The sequence below is a fragment of the Platichthys flesus genome, chromosome 6, assembly GCF_949316205.1.
Source record: "Platichthys flesus chromosome 6, fPlaFle2.1, whole genome shotgun sequence".
Taxonomy (NCBI): domain Eukaryota; kingdom Metazoa; phylum Chordata; class Actinopteri; order Pleuronectiformes; family Pleuronectidae; genus Platichthys; species Platichthys flesus.
This window is the reverse complement of record NC_084950.1, coordinates 16,873,044-16,895,922: the sequence shown is the minus strand read 5'-3', so window position 1 is coordinate 16,895,922 and position 22,879 is coordinate 16,873,044. Positions and strand designations below refer to the sequence as shown.

Here is a 22,879-nt window from a genome sequence, read left to right as displayed (position 1 = left end):
GTTTTTTTTTAATCAAAAATAGTTCCATGCAATTCTGGATGCACTTGTATATTTAAATCTCAAATTTTCCGACATTATATACATATGTGAACCTCCTATCATAAAAATTGCGTTATTTATGTGACAAATGGCCGTGACTCTGTAATAACTGTACTTGTTGAACTCATTGTTCCCAAAATGGTCAGCTTGGTACTGTTCCTCACATGGGATGTGAGTATTATGAGTAGTTTTGGAAATTAACAGGGTTTGGTGTTTTCTAACGAAAGACGAGGTTGAAAGCCAACCACATCTTAATGCTTATCATTTCCGTTAGTGGATGATGGCTTAAACAGCAGCCTATCTCACTACATAACCCTTCACAGTTTGTCAGTAACAAGCAGACGATGAGATCCCAGGTATGTTAAGGGCTTAAACTCAGTTATTACTGGTTATTACCTCTGACAAGGAGGTTGGGTTTTCACTGGCGTTTGTCTGTTTTTTAGCAGAATTATGAAAAAACTACATAGATTACACAGATTACCATGAAATTTGGTGGAAGGATGCCATATGGATTAGGGGAGAATTTATTAAATCTGGGTGTGGATCTGGATCATGTGCCTGATCCAGTATTTTTTATGGATTCTAAGACAGGTTTTTTTGTGTGACTTTTTCACCAATTTCCCAGAGAACAATTTTTGTATCTAGATGGAAATATAATGTCAGGCATTATTAGGTATCTGCCTTATATGAGTGTGTGCAATGCTTGAGGTGACGGTTGGGACTTCGCGGAGGTATGCACTCTACTGAGGGTTCAAGTTTTCATTGATGATTGAGCCTGCAATTATTTCCTTGGTTTATCTATTGATATGTTTAAACTGAAAAGAAAACCTAATCAAAATCTTATTTTATCAGAACTATTTGGCTATAGGACTGAACAAGCAGGGAATCCTAACTCCTTTAAGAGCCATCTAATATTTGGTATTTGAAACTGACATTAGTGATCAATTGATTTTAAAACGCAGTCAGCCCTAATTACAAGAACATTTCCTTCACGGTACAATTCATAGATATTTTCATGCTTTTCAACAGTAACACATGTTCTTTCTGAAAACCATACCATAGCTCAGTATTAAACTTCAGCTTCAAACCTTCACTATTGAACTTTGTTGTCCACTATCTGACTGCAGGGAAAGCTTAGAGAGGAGCAGGGCTGTCAGTCAAGCTGATGTTACCATAGCAGCGGTGCTAATCAGCCTTCGTTCAGTCGTATTGCCTGTAAGATGTGTCACTGTGTCACCTGGCTCTGGCTGAGGTGTCTGTTGTCCCCTCTCTCTCTCTCAGACACACACGCACACAAGCACACAAGCACTGACCAGTCTGTCATCACTGCTCAGCCCTGCGGACACAGGTGACATGTGTGCTGAGCGAGAGAGAAGGGCGAGGAGACAATGTGAGTCAGTGCAGATGGAAAAGAGCAAAGGAAATAGGCGAATATGATGAGACTCTTTGTGTCGCTGCCCTTGATGAAGTTCAAACAGATCTTACAGTGGAAGTAAAGCCTCACCTGCTGCAGAGTGTGTGGGTGATGCATGCCTGGTTGTCATGCTCAGCACTGCTCAGCACCACACAGCACGGTGCTACCGCCTGCATCTCCTGAAAAAAGCCCACTTTACACTGTGCACAATGCAGCCTTTATGCAAGGCCCCCATAATGGAGCCAGCTCCTTCACTCATGTCCTCATTGTCTTGGCCAGGATGAGAAAAGGCTGCTCTTTAGAAAAGCAAGGCTGAGCTCACCCGTGAATCATGCCAACAGTCACGCTTGTTCTCCGCTGCCTTCTATGAGCGAGACAACCAGGGGAGGGGAGACGGGAGTTTTCTAGGACCCCTGTCCTCCCTTTAGGCAGTGATGTCCGGAGGGATACTGGACCCTGGAGGGGTCACGCAGAGGTTGCGACCTTGCTTTTCCTGTTTCTGTGTGTGGCCCAGACAGAAGTCCCCCTGTAGCTAGGCTGTGGTGTGATCGGTTGCATAGGCTTCTGTAGTGATGTTGGCGTGTGGAGCAATAGTCTGGCATTGCAGGGCTGCTGTGGGGGTGGTGGTTCTTCACAGCAGGAGCTCAGCTCATACCCTTTTAGAAAACCTCTTGTTTATCATCGACACAGTTACTGTCTGCCCATGGCTACGGCAGGAAAAGGACATAATCCATATGAAGCATATGTCTTATGTCACCACTGCAGCATCCATAATGTTTCACTCCCCCCACATCACTGCTCCTTTTTCATTAACATCCACCCCTCTATCTCCTGCTTACTGTACTGCAAGGAAAACATCTGTTTAACACTCACGGTCTCAGGGCTACTCTGTGATGTGAGCATCATATTGTGTTGGGTGTTGATGACTGGTTTAGGGGATACAAAATCCAAACTCACTGTAGGCTGTGAGATGGAAAAAATCAGCATGCATGTTGTCTCCTGCTGTGCTCTGCATTTTCAACATGGAAAAAAGCAGCGGGGTTGCCATGGGAACAAATCCCGAATCAGGGCGATGCTCGGACCCTACCATTCCCCCTCAAGTTCCCCCTCTCTCCCTCTTGCCACCTCCTCCTCCTCCTCCCTGGCCTCCTCCCAGTGGATCTGGAGCTCAGAGCTCAGACCGGCCTACTTAGGGGAGCAGGCATGAGGCTGAGAACAGGGATCACGTCCAAAGCTCCGCACTCGATCCCAGAGCAGGGACCTGGGCCAGCGGATACGGCTCCACAGTAGACAGACCGCCTTCTGTTTTCTACTGCTATTGTTAACTTTCCATGGAGCTCTCAGAAAGTGATTTGTATCCACTAAGTCTGCCGGATAAAAGATCATGTCACAGTTATTTATGAGATGTTAATGTGACCCCTACTATATCCTCATCGTATACATTATCACAGCAAGAGGGGTTTCTGGTTATTACCAGGGAAACCTAAAGTAAATCACACGTCAGTTTATCTTAATCTATGGGTGCGTAATCCTGATTTATCCTAGTGATTATAAACATGTCAAAGTGCTTTTGTTCAACCAGAATAAAATCAGATTTTGGTGTCAATTTGCGAATGTGTTCATTATTGAACATTGCTCTGAATGCCACCCAGTGTTTCAAATCATCTTGGACGCTGACGTAAAGTCAACTGTTGATATCTGAAAAGGTTACACCCTCTACCAATGGTAGACAGCACCGCCAACAGCGATCGCTCGTGAGTGGGAATCTGGAAAAGTGCCCTCATTTTCAAATCAATGCATAAACCACGGGTTGTCTACCTGCCCCTTGCATGTCTCATACACGTTTGAACGATGTGTGTGTTGCTGCTGGAGTTGTCGCTCACAGCTAGATAACATTGCTTTTAGCAAGCTTATTGGCATTCACAACGTGGCTGTGAGTTTAAAATGTCAATGTGTGTGTGGTTGGAAAAAGAACGCCGGGATAGGTAGACATGTTTCAGCCCCGCCTCCCAGCACTGCGTTCTGGAGGAGTTATTTGGCAATTTCCATGGAGACACACTTTGGCTAAAACTAAAGGTGAAATATTTTACTCGGAATGATGTATAACATCAAAAAGCAGCATATAATCACATTTTAAAGGCTAAAACAAGCAGATAATTAGCATTTTTGCTGTAGCGACTGAAATAACTATTGAAAATACAATTTTCCAAATGTTTGTTTCGATAACTCTTCCGCCTGTTAAATAATCAATGCATAGACTGTTTCAATTGAAGTTCAACCAGAGTGGTAAGAAAATTGCTATTATGGCTATTAAATCACTGATGCTTTGACAGGTAAGTCGTCTTCTTCAGTGCGCCCGCCAGCAGTGGTGAATAAATAGTTTTCGAGCAGTACTGAGTGTTCCCATTCTATCCAGTGTCAGCGTTGCAGGCTGTGTGCACGGCTGCGGCAGGAGAGTGGGTAAGGCCGATGTGTCACGAGGCAGAACTGACTGACGTGAAGCCGCTATGACAAGCTAGTTGACACTGCCTCCTCTTTAGTTCCTAGAATGATAAGATTGATGGGTGAAGATCGAAGGGAAGAACGTATGAAGGTGGGATAAAAGCCGCACAAGACAATATCATGTACAATTTATAGTCTGACCAGTCTGAAGAGGAAAAATAAGGCTGTAGTTGAAAAGAGTGTCTCGTCTGTTTTACATGAAGAGCGTGGGACACTCAAAGGCACTTCAAAGCTTGTCAACAGGTCCTGGGTGTATGTGACTTGAGTTGCATAAAGACAGTTGTGAAGTCTAATAAATTGTGTGATGTAACTTGAGTCGTAGACTTAATTTTGGAATAAATCGAAAACCTGGCGGTGGATTTAGAATGAAGGATGTGACCAGAGCTCTGTAGCGTCTCCGAATCTCTGCTTGAAGCTAGTGACTCAAAGATACATTAGCTGCCACCAGCACCTGAATCTGTGACCCAGCTGTCTGTGGTTGAGATGCATCGTGGGTAATGCAGGGGCCGGGTTTGGACAAGGACGATCTGTGATATCTCTAGTTCAGCTGAATCAATTAAGATCTCTTCTTTTATTCTCTGACTCCGCCAATGAGAACTGCCATGTTAAATTTGTGAAAGTTTGTGAATTTTTTTTCTTGTTTCTATTGTATATACCCTAACCAGGTAACTGAAACCAGTGAGTTCACAAATTACCCAGTATGTGAGTTTTCCAGTTCATGTTTTTTAAGTAACCTCACTGTTATTTTTTTTTAAGTAACCTCACTGTTATCTGAAGCTGTGCGTATTGTATGAGGTTTCCTTCTGTATTTTACATGCTCCTGATCAGTTTAATAGTTTGTCCATGCGCTGTCCCAGTTTGCTTTGGCCTCCGTCCAAGTTCAGACCAGACGCTTGCTGCTGTCCATTCAGCGTAGGGAATAGGGACAGGCTCTGTACACAAAATTTTAAAATTTGCAGAGGATTCAGGAGCTGCATTTCTCCTATTTTTAATTGCAGGTTTTTTAACACACAAATTCTAATGAGTGAAATGAAATCAAGCCACTGCGTTTGAAAACAATTTTCTTGACTACAGATGTCGTATGTTGTCACATTTTCATTCTACTTATTGTAACTTTTTCACCACTTTTAGTTAAGGCTGATGCTTTACCAATAGTTAACTGCAAGTTAATCAATTCATTTCTCTATCAAACATTTATAACTTCAAAGCTTCTCAAATGTGAGAATTTTGTCGCCTTTCTCTGCCTCATCTCTTCGTCAATTGGATATGATTGGACACATCCATTTGGGCTGTAAAGAATAAGAATTGAAAGATTTTAGACAAAATAAATTATACTGACAAAAGCCATATTTTGAGACTAGAACTGTTTGTCTGTGTACTATTCATCTTTAATAATCAACATTTAGAGAGCATCTCTAGTCCTCAGTTAGACCCTGTTCTGTTACAATGCCCATAAAATGCAATAATCCCCACCTTTCCTCTGTTTGATTGTGACTGATTTGAGGCGTCGCTGGATATAATCCATGTCATGAGTCATGATTGAAATCTGGAAGACAGAGGGCTGTCACTAGGGACTAGTTGACAGGCAACGAACCCTGAAGCCCTGTTCTGCCCATGTGTTTTCATGTCTGCCGTTACTCATTATCATCGTCATCAGCATCATCATCATCATTGCCACAGACAGACAGACAATCACAGGTCCAGACCTGCAGTTGTATTGGAGTCATGATTTCTACATCGAGGTCCCAGGGAGAGGCTTCTCTGCTGCTGCGGCCAAACATTCACAAATATCTTCCGTCTTGATTCAAACCCCTTTTCCTTTCCTCACAGTGATTCTCTCTCACACACATAGAGCGTTTAGCTCTTACACTCAGTCACACTCGTGCACACAGTAAAGGCAGCTGGAATGTGTGATGTGGACTCAATATGGCCCAGGCTAGTCCTGCTCCATTCAGCAGCAAATCCCTCCGGTTTAGGATTTGCTTTTACAGTCCGCTGTGCCAGGGACCGAACTCTAAACTCACCCGTAAGAATCTCTCACTAACTCGTCATGTTTTCCCAGGGGGGAGGAATGTAAAGCAATGTGCCTGAATGAGCTGAGTCATAATTATCTTCTGGGTGCTGATTTGTCTCTGTCTTTGTTCACCCAGTCAGCGACCTAGTGATCTAACCTTGTCTTTGGTGTCAGTTTGGCTCCTGATGAGGGATTGTGAAACATGGCTGCAGGCGAATGAGGTGTCGCCTTTTTTGAATTAACGGCAATTTACAATACAGACCTTGTCAGTGAAATGTCAAGAGCCACATCAACACGACAGCTTTCAGATATTGGGTTCATTCTTCTTTAGCTAAAACATGCAGTCATGTACTGCCCTTTTGTCTTGCATGGATTCCAGCCAAATGTCTTTCTTTTTGCCTTCCTCAGGCCTCCCCTACCCGAGAGCTCCATGGAGAAGATGAAGCGGTTCAAGAGACGTCTCTCTCAGACATTACGAGGCAGCCACACCATTGACGAGTCACTGTCCGAGCTGGCTGAGCAGATGACCATCGAGGAAAACGGCCTGAAGGACAGCGGTGAGTTTTAATTACAGTTACTATAAATGTTGATATGCAGAAATGAAAAGGGTCTTTGAATTCAGGTCTCCATAGATTTCTAAATGTTTATCTTTATAATACTTCAGGGCTCTGATATTAACTAGTTTATCTTTAGTTAAGTTTTCTTCACATTACCTATGTATGGCATATTCCTCTAAATACTGCAGTGTCCATGAGTCTCAGCATATACCAAGGTCAGACTATGCATTGGATCACTGTGCAGTTCAGGCTACATGATGTCTTGCAATTGGGAGTCTTGCAGTCTTTGTGCACTACTCGATTGATTAGCGACAGGAGGCCACACGCTACACAAACCTTTCCCACACAAACCCCCGGACTAATATGTCAGGTGTCCAACTATGTACATAGTTGTTTCAAACGTCTCTAAGAATATAGCCTACTAGAAATCTAACCAGATGAATTGACATGTTGGTGAGCCTCTAAAAGGCTTTGATGATTTGAAGAGATCACACAAAGCCATTGGCGACTGCAGTTTGAGTGCTGAGTTGGCTCAGATTTGCTATTGTCTCTTGACTTCCAATAATTGTCGGCGAGTGGAAAATTTAGGTAAAAGTTTGGAGTTCTGGTGCTAAGAAGGTGAGACCAGTCAATGGTGCAAATTTAGAATGTCTCTGGTGTTAAAGTAATGGCTTTTTTGAAACTTCATATCAACTATGAAATGTCAATCTAGACAGTTATATATTTATACTTGGGTGGTTACGAATCTCCAAATCAAAGTTTCGGCTCAGTCTTCGTTTTTTTTAACCAACTTACGGGTGACTACAGTTACAGTGCTATTGAATTATCACATTATAATATGAAATGTTTATAATATTGTTATCTTTCTCCTTCAAATCCACAAAAGAAAGATCCAAATTCAATCCAACCCGGACTTAAAATCTGAAAAAGGAATCATAGTACTGCTGAATGTTTTATTAAGTTAATTTTCTTAAATTTGTTCTCAAGAAGTTTTCTAAGAAAACTCTCCGTTAGATTAAAGACACGTTCTTAAACTGCAGAATATGTACGCATCTTTATGTATGAATGCCATGTGTTCGTAAATTGGAAGCTCGTTTCAGTTTTTCCTAATTAGTGTAGGTAAACACCCCTCTAATACCCATAAAAGGGCATGAGACTGCAGTGCCGTGTGCACACACAGAAACCGCAGAAACTCAAAAGAACATTTAAGAAGGCAGGAATGATTGAACAAAAATCTAAAGATGGTGCCGCACCCGACTCGAACCGTAAAAAAGTTGTTATATGTTGTTGTTTCCGCAGACAAAAAAATACCACAAAAACAATAAATGGGATGTAGTTACATTTTCAGTGAAATCTGTAATGGCAGAAAGTGGCATAATTGAAGTAAAAAAATTGTTAACAAAAATGTTATCAAACAAAGAAGAGAGAGGGGGAACAGCAAAGAAAAGAATGGAGAAACTTGTCATTGGAAACACAGCATTTCAGGTGTGGATACACGACCTACCTACAGGGATCGGACATGCTAGACCAGGCTCAGACAAAATGTAATTATTGGATATTTCTTACTGAAATTCACCTCAGGGGTTGTGGTTGACCTTTTTCATTAGGCTTTAATATAAGTTGTTACTCTTTACAGAGAATCAAACATTTTCTAATAAAGATACGCTTCTTTCACACTGATCATTCAGTTTTATTTTTCTCCAACTGCCACTTGCTTATTATCAGCGTTCTATATAAACTCTGCTCTGTTCACACACATACTGTACATGGTAACATCATATATTTGGATCCCGTTGAAGGCTGCCGCCTTCAAGGCATTAAAATATAAAGCAGAGGGGCATGCCTCAGTGTGCCACCACGTTGTTACCATCGTTACCATCGGGAGTCTGGAAACATTCTAGAGTTTCCATGACATTGCCACAGCAACTTGGATGACTTGGTGAGACTAGTTAGGAATCTGTTTTTTTAATGCATCTTTCAGCTCTTCCCTAAATTTAATGCACCCCGAGCTCTCTCCCTTCAAAGCCTCTTTCAGACTTGTCCTCAGTTTTTTTCCCTTCTTCAAACAATCAGATCGTCCTAGACTCCCCCCTTCACCTCCCAATTCTTCTGAGAACTAACTGAGCATTGTAAAAAGCTTTTTGTGTAGTGATTAACACCAGGTTTGGCCAGAGTGTTCTGTGCTTGGAGTGTTGGGACACAGAATCATGATCTTTGTGTGTCTGCGTGCGTGTCTGTGAGATAGAGCTTGCTTGTTGAGATTGCTTTGGCCTGTGTAACAGTAAGTAGGGTAGAGAGGAGACAGAATGGAGTAGCCAGATGAGACGTGATCTGAACTCTGTGATTGGGAAGTGTGTTCTGGTTCTGATCTGCTTATGTAACACAACATGACTCAGGCCAGCGGCGGGGGCAGCAGCTGCACAGAGATAAGGGAGAGGTGGCATAAGGACCTGCATATTATACTTAGGGGCTGTGTATTTTTCTGTCTTCATATAGGGAATATAGGATATTCTTAACAAACAGTGAAGTTCAAATGTTTGAAAAGGATGCTCTCAAATAGAAGGGCAAAAATTGCTTTGTTTTCAAATTAACACAGACAGTAGAAACAGCAGAAAAAAGGTCAAATGAGTATTTGGTGTGACCATCCTTGGTGTTTAAAATAGAACTTTGTGGCGGACATATCGTCTGGATCAGATGTCACCAAATGTCTCTGCTCTGCCACACAGAAGAAGAATTACTAGTTCAGATATGCGTTTGTCTGTTTCTAGATGAGTTCATCTATAAACATTTCGCTGTGAGTCAGCTTGGAAAAGGCAGTTTGAGTTTAAGTCTTGTGAACCTAATTTGAATAATAAGATTTAATAAAGAAAAAATACACAGCACCACATAGTTGGTTGACCCTGGATACCAGAGGCCAGACTAATCATTGAGCTGTGGGGGTAATTTAGGTGAAGACCTGGCTGGCTTACTCTCGTAGCTCACAGATCTTCTTTGACTATTTATTATAGACGTTGTAGATATAAAATAAAGCATGTTGCTACTAGATGTCTAACTTCCTGCCTCTAATTTAGTTTAAGGAGGCTTTAATGTGTGATTTTTTTTTTGTTGTTGAACTGCCCTCTTTGTACTTGGTCCCATATGATCTCTTTTCGGGGGGGGGTTTGTCATCAAGATGGCACCCTGCGAGTGTTTGCATGTTTGGGTGGAGGGTTCACCATGTCGAGAGAGCTGTCAAAACCACAGAAGTGGGGATTACAAGTGTGCCGTGAACTGTGACTCTCCATGTTGTATTTTGATAATGAACTGATATAAACTATTATTTCACTCTCTATGACCTTGTTTATGTCTGAGTGACAAACCAATGTTTACGCTCCATAGACATCTTTCTCTTCTGTGATGGAATTATTTCGTTCGTTGCACATGTCCTGCAGTGTCCGTCTGTCTGGGGTCCGACTGTCCTGCTTAACTGCTTCCCTGGGACTCAGTGTTTTTCCCCACAGTCTGTGTTTCAGTGTGTGCTGCTCTGTACATAATAAATCCCCCTAAATCCTTTGCTTTCTGACAAATGGGACTACACAACTTAGACTACAAGGCCTTTTGTTTACTTGCTAACCTCTGTCACTTTTTTACTTTTGATACTGGCTATTCACAGTATTACAGTTGAAGTGGTCTCAAGAACAGAAGCCTGAGGTCGGCTCTGTTTACATTAGGATAACCGCAGTTTCACTGCATGAATGTTATACTAAATTTTGTTTGAAATAAACTAAAATATATATATATATATATATATATATATATATATATATATTTATGATAACGTTTAACTTTAGCATGTCTGTACTTCACTTTGCCATTTGTCATTTATTGTCCGAGTCAAAACCATTATATACCTGCAATGACAATGAACAAACAATTATTATATCCATTGTCTTTTGCGTTTTCTCTGGCAGAGCCCATAGTGAGGAATGGTCATCCTCCGTCTTCCCACAGCGTCCACTCCTTCCTCCATCAATACACAGGATCCTTCAAAAAGCCACCGCAGCGACGACCTCAAAGTGTTATCGGAGGAGGCCTCGGGTCTCTCATGGCCATGCCTCGCAATGGCAGTCGCCTTGGTGAGACACGCACACACACACACACACAGGCTGTGTTCACATTTGATTAGCATCTTTGTGACTTTAAACAGAAGTTTAGCGCAGGATAACTATGTTGTGTTGAATTTCTAGAATGTGTGTAGTTGCTACAGTGGCAAATTTTATTCTAGTTTTTAATTTAAATACAAAGCTGTTAGATTTAGTCTTCTAATAGCTACATGTAGACTATCCTCAAATCATGTCAGATGCTGATTCAACACTTTTCTACTGAGTCAGCTGAGCCGTCATACACTAAGTGATATATCATGTAACTATGCACTGAGACAAAGATTCCCGGAGGCAGATGTCCGTGCAGAAGCACATAAGTATCAGTTCAATCATTCCGGATTTTACATTCAGCCACACTGTAAACAAGTTTATTTAATGCATCACCTTTCACGGGGCAGATCACAAAGTGCTTCACGAAACCACAGTTTTTACAATTAAATAATAAGACAAAGCATTAGCACACAAAAACCCTTTGAAAACTATTTGGTATCCTTTGTTTTTTTTCTTATACCAATGTTGAATTGACTGGTCAGAGATGTACATATCTGGCCATGGAGTTCTCTGTATGTTAGAACAAGAACCTTCCAATGTAAAGAATATAGACTGGATGTGATGTAGGTCATCTTGCTGAATCCAGTAAGCAAACCTTGCAGCAGCAATCTGAACCATTTGGTTCAGAGACAATCTGCTTTCCACACAGACCTGCTCCATCTCCCAAACTCAACCCCTCATCTTTCTTCTCCACTCTCTAACTTTCTCTCTCTGCTCCAGACATCGTCCATGAGAACCTGAAGATGGGGTCCGATGGGGAGAGCGACCAGACATCAGGGACGTCCTCTGACGAGGTGCAGTCGCCCACGGGTGTTTGTCTGAGGAACCGAGGGAACAGACGCATCTCTGCAGAGGTGAAATTTGAGTCTCTTGTGTTGTCAGACTTTCTTTGTTCTTGCGCAGACTTCCTGCTTTTTGAAATAGTAATTATGTTGTGGGGTGTGAGTCACCGGCTACTCTTTAACAAGCTCTGACGTTTGAATATGTTACTGTTGTGAATCACAAAACAACTGTTCATCTTGGTTTTACCCGTAATAGCGGTTTCTCCTCCACATTATCATTGAAGGTCCGTTTAATATATTTCAATGGGAAGCTAATGATTCTCAGTATTTAACAATGGATTTTTTTCCTCTCATACATACACACACGCAGTGGTAGTTACACACTGTCAACATATATGGAAAGACTTTTGCTGTGATAATTTTTGTTGCTTTGTTTTTGAATAAGGATGTTATGAAGGTTGTTTTATTTTTAGCATTTATTAAATACCGAGCAGCACCATTATTTCAAAAATAACGATTCAACATTTGAGAACAAAAACAAGCCTCTGTAGAGATAAAATGGTCGTTGCTCCAGTCACACTGAGGCTGATTTAGTGGAGCATTTTTTTTAAGGCAACCACGGACACAAATGGAGAACGTGATCAGGAGTGAAAGCTTTAGTCCTGTTGGGCCATAGCGACACAAAAGGCAGCATGAGGCCATAGGAGAAATGACACTTTCACAGATTTGAATCAGCTTCGTGTGTGTGTTTCCATAGTAATGAGAGAAAATCCGATGGACAAGATGACTCAGTCATTGTTATTTCTGTCATTTGTTTAGTGTTAAATATGATCGTGGCATTACATTGAAGAGTATATATACACACACAAGTGTATTTTATATTTTGCACACAGACAAAACATTATTATTGTAGCACACCGGTAGTATCCACATTATATTATGTCTTTCTCTACAAGGTTCAGTTTGTAGAATGTAGTGACATCCACTACCTCCAAACATGAAGGAGACCCTGTTGTTGCCTTCATGTAAAAACTCAAAAGGTGTAGCTTGTCCAGTTTGGACTATTTTAAAAAAAATATGGCGGCCTCCTTATAGAGGACTTGACCCTGTGTAAATATAAAGTTTTCAATTAAAAGGTTCCATGTTAGGGTAAAGAAAACAATAATTTGTACAATTAAGATGAAACACACTAGGATTATTTTATATCCAATTTCTGCCAATAGATCCCTTTCACCTAAATCTATCACCCCGGACCTTTTAAATCCATCTTAATGACTACTAATGGGATTTTAGGGACGTACACCTGACTGCAGTGTCAGGGTGACTGTGATAGTGAAAGTGAAATGTCAGCGAAGGTTACATGTTGACATTTTTACTAATTTTAACTTCCTCAAACACGTAAAGAATTTTTTTTGGAAATTGATTTATGATCAAATATACTTTTGACAGATTAAATTACCCTGTCTGTGTGGTAGATGTTGACAATTTGACAAACTGCCAGTGGAGCACATCTTGCTCAGCACCTGCTGGTTCATCACAGGAGAAAAAAGTATTGTGATTGAAGAAGACACACTTCTCCTCCTCTTACAGGTTTTATCAGTCACTTTGATTGCAACAGGATCTCTAGGGGTTTCTGATTTTTGAGCACATAACCTACACAGGCAAACCAAGCAAGACAGGCTGCTCGAAAAAACAAACAACCTGTAAATGTGCAGTTAAGCAGCTTACACCATTTGGGGCTATACCCACAAGCACACACACATCCTGACACACACACACACATCCTGACACACACACACACACACACACACGCACACACACTGGGCCCTTGCAAGCAGCGTACTTCACGCTTCCTGTGACTGTTTCTCAACCAGAAAATGTTGTACACATACAAAGTTACACTCAGATTCTTTCTTGCAGACCAACAAACACTCTGGGCATTGATTGTGCTGATACAAGCAGTATGATTGAGAGCAGAGTTGCTGTTGATAAAGTGATCCAGCAATGAATTCACTGTGTGGCCTCACTCACGGTCTCTGTGCTGCGGTGACTCTCAAAGGAGGGACGTTAGAAGAGGATGAGGACGAATGAGGAAGTCCTTCCGTCTCTGGTCAGGTAGCAGATTGGTGGATTGTCAGTCTCTGGCTGCAGAGGAAGCAGTGCTGTTTTGGGATTACATCACAAGGATTACTGTAATACGGTCCAGATGGGCCCCTGTTGTAACAGATTAGGCCTGCTTGATTGGACAACTAGAGGAGGGTGGGGGGTGCAAAGGTCAGGTGATGGATGGCATCACTTGCTCCGATGACAAACCACCAATCCTGGTCCTGGACAGAAAGACAGTACGGAGCAGCAGCGCTGGATGTAATGATCAAAATTAGAAAACACAGATGCACATTGTGTGCTCAAGCTGAACGGCTGTTATTTACATGAATGCGACTTCATGTTTTTTAAAATTCTGATTAATCTGCCATAAATTATTTTGATCCAAAATTAAAAGACTGTAGAGAGAAATTTCTGTCGCAGTTCCCAGTGTGTTTCCCAAGCCTGTGTTTTATGTGCTTGAATTTCATTGAGGATTTTTATTGGTCCTCCACAGATTTCATACAAATATATTTGAGTGTATACAAATCCACACAGCAGAAAAATATGTCTAATCAAATTCTTTGTCAGTGCATCAAATGCAACCTCAGTAGAATGCATTCTACCGAGTGCCATTCTAGTTGATGAATATCATTATTTTTATTGGTATTATATTGGATAATTTCTGGTAAACTGTTCGAGTAATGTTACAAGTAACAATATCAGACATGCGAGGCATCCAACTCCTCAAGTGTGAGGCCTCGCGGCTGCCATTAGTCGAGTCACTGTCATGGTTCATCTGTCCCGGATTTCTCCGTTTCACATTGATCAGTGAGCTTGTTGTTCAAATGTGGAAAGTTCAGAGTTGCATATTATTGTATTGCAGTAAGGGGGGCAGGGCAGTCGAGTGTTACTAAGTGTCCAGTGTTACCTCAGGGGGGGTTTTAGATTTAAAGCAGAGAGAGAGAGACCGGATTAACAGTAATCTAACAAATGAAGGAAATGCATGATGGGAAGGATCCAGACATTGCGTTGTGATAGTGTGTATGTTTGTGTGTGTGTGTGTTGGTTCTTTATATAAGAACTCATTAGATCCATGATTTAGTACTTTGTTGCCCTGGGAAAGACTTTACCCTGAACTCTTAAAGGGCCCCCTACAGGGAGCCTTTCTCATGTGCACAGTCTGCTGCACAGAACTGTATGGAAGCATGCGGCTAACCATGTATTTATACACATACACACTGTCCTCTCTGTTGACCAGTGAGGCCTAACGCTGGCTGTATAATGCTTGTTCTTACAGATTCTACTTGTTTACTCTGGATCTCTGCCATTTTTTTTGCTAATCAGTGGTATTTATTCAGAGCTTACGCTGTTTACTGAGAGTTAACTCCGTTTTCTCAGGGTTTTACACCATGTGGACACAAATTGAGTCTCTGTTATGTGTCTCTCTGTGTGTGTCCAGGACCTGAACAAACGTCTGTCTCTTCCGGCCGACATCCGGATACCTGATGGTTACTTAGAAAAACTGCAGCTGAGCAGCCCATCCTTCGACCAGCCGCTGAGCCGACGCTCCCGCAGAGCATCACTGGTGAGAGAGAAAGAAAGGGGGAGAGGCGTTAGAGAGAGATAGAGGGATACGGAGGAGTAGTCATATTTCTGAGCTAGGTGAAGTAGAGAACAGAGAAGCATATGTTAAGGCAGTGAGTAATTAAGAATACATTTATGAATAACAGCATCAGTGTATGATGATTATGTTGTTTTCTCTTGAAAGTCTTTGAAAAGTTATTTTTTTGGTTAAACCAGCAAATTAGTAACCTAGTAACATGAATAATTTTAGAGTCTAAAGTGTTTAGATCACATACAGCAGCCTAATACACTTAACATGTTTTAACTCAGGCATACATCAGTATGAATAGTATGGAAGATGTGTATCATCTTTTGATGAACTCTAAGTCATATCCCTATCTTATCTTACATTTTTCAGCTAAGAATGGATCTGCTAGGTTACTAAGGCCTACATCTGTCAGATACATGTAGTGGAGGAAAACACGTTTGTACCTCCACACTGTACTTATGTAAATGGCAAACTATTTGTTAACCACGACTGAGCAATTCTGATATGAAAGTCGTGTGTAGAAGAGTGTGACAGAATCAGAAGGAAACGGAAACTGAGCGGATGACAGGGAGGAGCTGCAAACAGCAAATCTCACACCTCGACCATTATCTGTCTAACCTCATCCTCTCAGTCTGTTGTCACATGTTTACAGCAAACTCCACCATTCACTTTATCAGCTGCCTCGATAATTAGCTTGTAATTTTACTTCCTGCCGAAAGAAAAACAGAGGAAAAGTAAGAAAACTGAGCTTCACTCATACACGCTCCCCTGCAGGGTGGTTTATAAAGCACCGTCCTCGCTTGGCAACGTTCACAACGTTCACAATGTTCAACACCCGGACCTCTCAGCTCATCTGGTGCTGGTCCCTCTGGGTCAGTCAAAAATCCGGTGACCATGCCGTTAGTTTTTAATGCTCCTAGTTTCTGGAAAAGCTTTTCTCAGGACTGAAAATGACCTCCGACTCTCACATGGAAAAACAAAGCTGTTGTGTTTTATTAAAGAGCTTTGGATCATAGTTATTAGATAATCTCTCTCCGTGCATGTAATAAAGTGCTTGTTCTCTCATATTAGATTTTTGGCACATTATGGCTTTAGCTCCTTTTGATCAATTATTGCTGATTATTATATATTATTGTCTGTCATTACACAATTTATTTAATTCGATTAACAGCCCTAACCCAAATATATTCTGTGTATTCACTTGACAGGTGTCAAATCCTCACATATGAGAAACAGAAACCAGCTCTTGACTAAAATACGACCAACCAGACCACAAGAGTTTTCAGTTGTATATAAAATCTGCTTTATAAATAAAGTTTTCCTTTGCATGTCTTGCCTATAAACAAACACTTTGTAAAAGCCAAAAGCCAACGGTCCTTTGTCACAACACATTAGAAGTGATGGTGGTCGGGGGCGTGTGACCTCCTTACATCCCCCTCTGTTGCTGCGAGGCCGTCACAAGGATTTCTCGTGTTGTCTGTAAGCTTGTCATCGCTAATTTAGATGCCGCCCTCATTAATACGGTTCGTCCTTTTCTCTCCTCCAGTCAGAAATAGGATTTGGGAAGCTGGAAACCTACATCAAACTGGACAAACTGGGGGAGGTATGTGGAGTGTGTGTGTTCAGTGTCAGCCTTGGACTCTTGTTATCCACCAGGTGCTAATTCTCAGTGGCACTTGGTGACATATCGTGCACAGACACATTCACAGATTTTACTTTTGACCACTGATGCCTCAGTCCAATCTCTGAATCCTGTCCCCGCCTCTGTCCTTCTCGTCCTCCAGGGCACATACGCTACCGTCTTCAAAGGGAGGAGTAAGCTGACAGACAACCTTGTGGCGCTGAAGGAGATCAGACTGGAGCACGAGGAGGGGGCACCGTGCACAGCGATCCGAGAAGGTACGAAAGGTTGACCACGAAACCCTGCGTCAGTCACACAACTGACTCCACTTAGATTAGACGATAGAAGAAAATATTTGTTTATTATAATGTGCCTTCAACCACAGAGCATGTTTGAAGACGTTGGTACAATTCTGGTTGTTGTGTGTGTTTGAGAATCGTGACAATTGAACCGAGGTTCACTAATAAAAACAATTGCTCTGTTTCCACCACCCTCAAAAAGAAATGAAATGTGCTCAATTTGGAGGGACAGTGATGCATCAGCTGAAGGCAGCAGTATGTCTTCCATTCACTTTCACTGCAGCCGGCACGTCTGACAAATTCAAACATGTCTTCAATTTAGCTGGGATCATCTTTTGACAACAACATATTAATGTTAAAAGATTGAGGATTAAAGATTTTGCCATTTCACTATGGGACTAAAAGATGTACATCACCCTAATCAATATTTATATGTATTTGTCGTGATTGTGACATCACCTCCTCAGTGTTGTTTTTTTTTGGGACATTATTTGTGTGAGTCTGTGTGTCCCTGTGCTGTGGGTTTATGTAGATTCTGTTTACTTTGTAATTACTTCAAGATTAGTTAAAAGTCAGGTTTGTTGGTTTTTAGAACACTTTCTGTAATTTATTTGTTAAAATCCTCCTCTAAGGCCACAAAGCATCACATAATAAAGTCGGACTAAATTAAATAATTGGTCGCCGTGCTTGTCCGTCACTGACCGACATGCCCGCCTGTGTCTCACTGCGCAGATGGACTTCAGTAGGAGAAACAAACAATACTGAAACGTACACGATGAGTCACAGAAAAGTCTTCTTTGAGCAGTTGTCAGTCAGTGCATGTTCGTAGCTTTGACGAGAGGGCTGATGGGAGGGGGTGGGATGTATCTGTTGTGTTTTTGCAGATGCATCATCCCAAAGCCTGCTCGCCTTTTCTAACCTTTCCACGCTTTCATTGAAAGTCTGAGACATTTGTGAGGGATGTAAGGATTTATAATACACATGACTGAGGTTGATCAGTGTAAACCATCCTATATGAGCGTATAGTTATAGTTTGTGTTTTAATAAGTAATTGTTATTATAAAATAATGAAAGAGGCATGATACTTAAGAATGTACTGTTGAGATTAAAAACTATCTCGGCTAAAAGAGAGAAAATCTTATCTAAAATAAAAGTAAATAACATAATACAGACAAACGAAGACAACAAAACTGAAATGTTTTTTCCATATGTCACATAATGCAAAAACAAACCAGCCTTTTTGCATTTTTCTTTTCCTCTAGTGTCGTTACTAAAGGATCTGAAACACGCCAACATCGTGACGCTGCACGACATCATCCACACAGAGAAGTCACTGACACTGGTCTTCGAGTACCTGGTGAGACCAACACATCCTCCGCCCTTCACTTCCTCCATGACTCACATGTTAAAATATGCTAAAACAAATATATTCTACATCTTTAATATTCATGAGCCTCAGGAGATTAGAGCTTGCTTTCCTACTGTTTGTGTGCCTGTAGCCTCTGCACTCCTCTGACGTCCATTCTCTCTTTCTCTCCCCCTATCTCTTGTCCAGGACAAAGACCTGAAGCAGTACATGGACGACTGTGGGAACATCCTGAGCATGCAGAATGTCAAGGTGAGCCGCCGCAGGCTGCCTGCTGGCCCAGCCAACTTCAGCAACTTCCAGGACTTAAGTGGTTACTTACACTAACAAGAAACACTGTTATGGTGCCCCCTGGTGGTGGATTGTACGAAGTAGCACTTGTTTTTTAACCTTTTCCATAAAAACCTGTTGTTGAAATTTTGTTACATTTCCTTTTTTGGACTGAAAAGATTTGAAGACGTATTGTTATTTAAAAACAAATGAAGAAAAACTTCTTGGATCAACGTGACACAAAACATTTGTTGCTTAATCAACAGAGGTGCCCACAATTTCCCCAAAAGGTCAAGGCCCAAGGTTCAACAGATAAAAAGCTGTTATTATTTTGGCTACATGATTAAAAACAAGAGCAACGCATGCTGACAACACACCGGATCAAACAGTCATGATATAAGTGAATTAAGTCACAGCTTCTGTCACGCGTGAGTTTACACAGCAACAGCTGGCTCCCTCAATACCCCTGCAATCAACTCTCATAAACTCCACATCACAAATTATAGTAAATAAATCTGATATAGAAGTAAATTCTGTCAAAACCATACATCACTTACCCCCGCAATACAATAATAGATATCATTGTAGTAATAGAAGTAGGTAAGGCTTTATTGTTCAGAGCAGTAGTTCCTAAATTAGGGGCTAGGGTGGTCACAAGATGATTTCCATCAATTTAATTTAATTTAAACAATTGGAAATAGCATATTTTAGGTGTAATTGTAACAAAAAATGTAATATTTTAACATAAAATAGTATTTTATTTAAACCTGGTACTCTCCTTAACAATATTTCAGAAATAACATTCATAACATTTGGTGTTTTAATTCACACCCACTGCATGAAACTTAGTTTGACAATAAGATCATGGTTACTTATCAAAAATGTCTCTTTCCTCAGATTTTTCTGTTCCAGATCCTGCGAGGCTTGGCGTACTGTCACAAACGGAAAGTTCTTCACAGAGACCTGAAGCCCCAGAATCTGCTCATCAACGACAGAGGAGAACTCAAACTGGCTGACTTTGGTAAACGACAAGCGCTCACATTAAAGATTGAATGGAGATCTGAAATCTGCTTAATCTATATTTTACTACTGCATAACACATATTTCACACATTTCTGCTCCACAGGGCTGGCGAGGGCGAAGTCTGTGCCCACTAAAACATATTCTAACGAGGTGGTAACACTCTGGTATCGGCCTCCCGACGTGCTGCTCGGCTCCTCTGAGTACTCCACACAGATAGACATGTGGTGAGTGGGCCTCGCGCTCCAGGGGCGACTGCAACTGTTACAAAACACGTATCACACTCATGGCTACTCTCTTCTTTCTGCCCATTCGCTTAAAGAAGATCCAAATATTTCCAATTTCACTAAATTGTTTCACGTCTCTAACGAAGACAGATTTTTAGAGTTTTTTTTTTGTCGATGCTCTTCAGGACAGACTTACACAGAGACTTTGAAGTGCACGTGCTGCTCATGAACACACCCTCACCTTTTATGGAATTTGACTTTCAATGATTTTACCCGCTGCTTTCTCCACTCAGACACAAAGCAGTCAGTTAAAGCTTGACTCTGGGAGGTCGGTCTACAAAAGTTCATGCTGGTGTTACTACAGACGACCTGTAGAGTTAGATTGTGTTTGAAGCTTCATTCAGACCTAATCCCTCCTGTCTGCGTCTCCCTCACAGGGGTGTGGGTTGCATATTCTACGAGATGGCCGCCGGCAGGCCCCTGTTTCCAGGCTCCACGGTAGAGGACGAGCTGCATCTCATCTTCAGGCTGCTAGGTGAGTGCTGCCCCCTGTTGACCGGGACGCGATGGAACTTCTGAATATGAGCCTTTAATCGCATTAACTGTGGCATGTAGCCCCTGTGGCAGCGTGAAAAGCCCCCTGCAGCTGCCGCCGCGAAGCCCAACTCTGACATGGTCAATTGAATGTCCCTCCACAGGCACTCCAACAGAAGACAGCTGGCCTGGAATATCCTCTATTGACGAGTTCAAGTCCTACAAGTTCCCCAAATACAAGCCCCAGCCCCTCATAAACCACGCACCCAGGTAAACATGGACTATTCATACTCTGTTGTCATTTGATCTTTCTCTATCTTTTTACACCAGACATAGTGAACTACAGTTTGTACCATGTTCTTGTTTTATTACATTTATCAACTTAAACAGCCTTTAAGTTAATGAACACTTCCCCTGACTTCTCTTCTCGTTAGCCCTGTTGTCATTGGAGATGGAAAAAAGCAAATGTTTCTGAGCACAGCCAGGTATCAGAGAAGAGCTTTCTCAGTTTGTAGTGAATGAGACATTAGTAGTTGAGGTTTGTTTAGTTAGCATCTGGTGCTTTTTGTTACTTCCTGTAAGGACATCCTGTGGAATAGTTGACTGTTTTCCTTCCTTACACTCGCCAATATCTGTGAGTGTCCCCCACTGCTGCTAACCTCCCCTCCCCCCCCTCTCTGCAGGTTGGACACTGATGGCATTGACCTGCTGATGTCATTCCTAAAAGTGAGTCCCTCAGTATCGGGCAGGCGTTAAAAGCAGCGCGACACATTTTGCAGCTATGTCAGGACTGTATTTATAGAAGGAAGTGCATCCAGGCACATGCTCATTTGTATTCAATCACACACTGACTGTTCCTGTTCTTTTACTGACTCTATGTTTCTTAACTTCAGTACGAGTCCAAAAAGAGGATGTCTGCCGATGAAGCAATGAGACAGCCGTACTTCAGGAGCCTGGGGCCACGTGTGCTCCCGCTGCCAGAGAGTGAGTAATGAAATGGCAATGCAGTAATGCAGACTTGGCAGGCTCCACTAGGTACAACTTGAAGGATATTGCAGCGTGCAGCATGTATCAGTTACAGCCTCGTAACATAAGGCACTATTCTGCTGGCAAGATGTGATTTCTGTCGCACTGATGGAATAATGCTCTACATGTTTGGCAGGCATATCCATATTCACACTGAAGGAGGTTCAGCTGCAGAGGGATCCCGGCTACCGGAACTCATCGTACCCAGAGTCAGGTGAGTTAGAATGTTAATGCCAATAATCAATACTCACAGGCCTCAGGCAGCCTCTTTTTTATATATTTTCCATGTCCGACATCATCAAATGCTGTCTTGTTTGACACGCTATACACAAGGGTCTCCTCCATCTTGGCTCACTATAGCTGCTTTCAAACATGCACTGTACTCCAGATAAACTCCTGACTTTCTTCAGAGGGGCTGTATCTGTGAACCCAAATGTCTGTCAAGCCATCCCCCCCAAGTAACAATGCTTGACTATGTCCGACTGAATGTATGTGGGAAAACAACAGGAGATCCTCTGCAGGATTCACTACTTGATGACGTTTTAAATTACAACATGTGATATCTGCAGTGAATGAATACGTCCTGCCTGCTGCGACTGATCCCATCCGGACTCTCAGAAGATTTCTGTGTTGTTGTCTCTGGGCAGAGAATCTCCTGCTGCTTTGTTCACGTGTGATAGAAAAATTCTGGAGAAGTCCAGACCTCTTTGTCCTGACGTTCTCTGGAGTTCATGTCTGAAAATAGCTTATGAAAACTACAACCAATGACGGTCAACCACACAAATATTGTGGCTATTGGTTTAGGCTGCGAAGCAAAAGCAAATGTTTCATTCACCTCTTGTGCTTGCACAGAATAGAAAGATTTCTGCAGCTTTTAAAGAAGTTAAACTCTAGTCTTTTTAAGACAGTAATGAAGGACATTTAAAACATATGTCAAGAACAACAGATATGAAGGAGTATGCAGTCCCAGAGTTATACACTTTTTCCATAATTAAAGATATAGTCAAGAGGCCAAGTTGAGTATAACCCTTGAATCACCATGTAATCTGTCAAACTACAGGCAGAGACAGTAGGTATCTATAATCTTTCCAGAAGCCAAGCTGAGTGTTCTGAGTGTTTCTAGACTCATTACATTACATGTCATTTAGCTGACGCTTTTATCCAAAGCGACTTACATTTTTAGAACACTCAGCATTTATGAGGGGCCATTTAGGGGTTCAGTATCTTACCAAGGACACTTAGGCATGCAGATGGGATAGAGTGGGATTCGAACCGGCAACCTTCTTGTTGCAGAGCACCTGCTCTATCCCCTAGGCCA

The 22,879-nt window shown here is 41.8% G+C and overlaps 1 protein-coding gene across 1 annotated transcript in view; it reads left to right on the top strand.

Moving 5' to 3' along the window:
• The window catches only part of LOC133954803 (cyclin-dependent kinase 17-like), a 28,889-nt gene that overhangs the window by 4,390 nt on the left and 1,620 nt on the right, over positions 1-22,879 (top strand). Inside the window, exons 2-16 of the mRNA XM_062389295.1 lie at positions 6,378-6,526; positions 10,477-10,641; positions 11,440-11,573; positions 15,046-15,171; positions 16,745-16,801; positions 16,983-17,097; positions 18,381-18,475; positions 18,674-18,736; positions 19,652-19,775; positions 19,881-20,001; positions 20,439-20,536; positions 20,700-20,805; positions 21,219-21,261; positions 21,429-21,519; positions 21,698-21,775. Of these exons, the coding sequence (XP_062245279.1) occupies positions 6,400-6,526; positions 10,477-10,641; positions 11,440-11,573; positions 15,046-15,171; positions 16,745-16,801; positions 16,983-17,097; positions 18,381-18,475; positions 18,674-18,736; positions 19,652-19,775; positions 19,881-20,001; positions 20,439-20,536; positions 20,700-20,805; positions 21,219-21,261; positions 21,429-21,519; positions 21,698-21,775 (1,543 nt within the window). The 5' untranslated portion in view covers positions 6,378-6,399. The remainder of the gene's footprint in view (positions 1-6,377; positions 6,527-10,476; positions 10,642-11,439; positions 11,574-15,045; positions 15,172-16,744; positions 16,802-16,982; positions 17,098-18,380; positions 18,476-18,673; positions 18,737-19,651; positions 19,776-19,880; positions 20,002-20,438; positions 20,537-20,699; positions 20,806-21,218; positions 21,262-21,428; positions 21,520-21,697; positions 21,776-22,879) is intronic.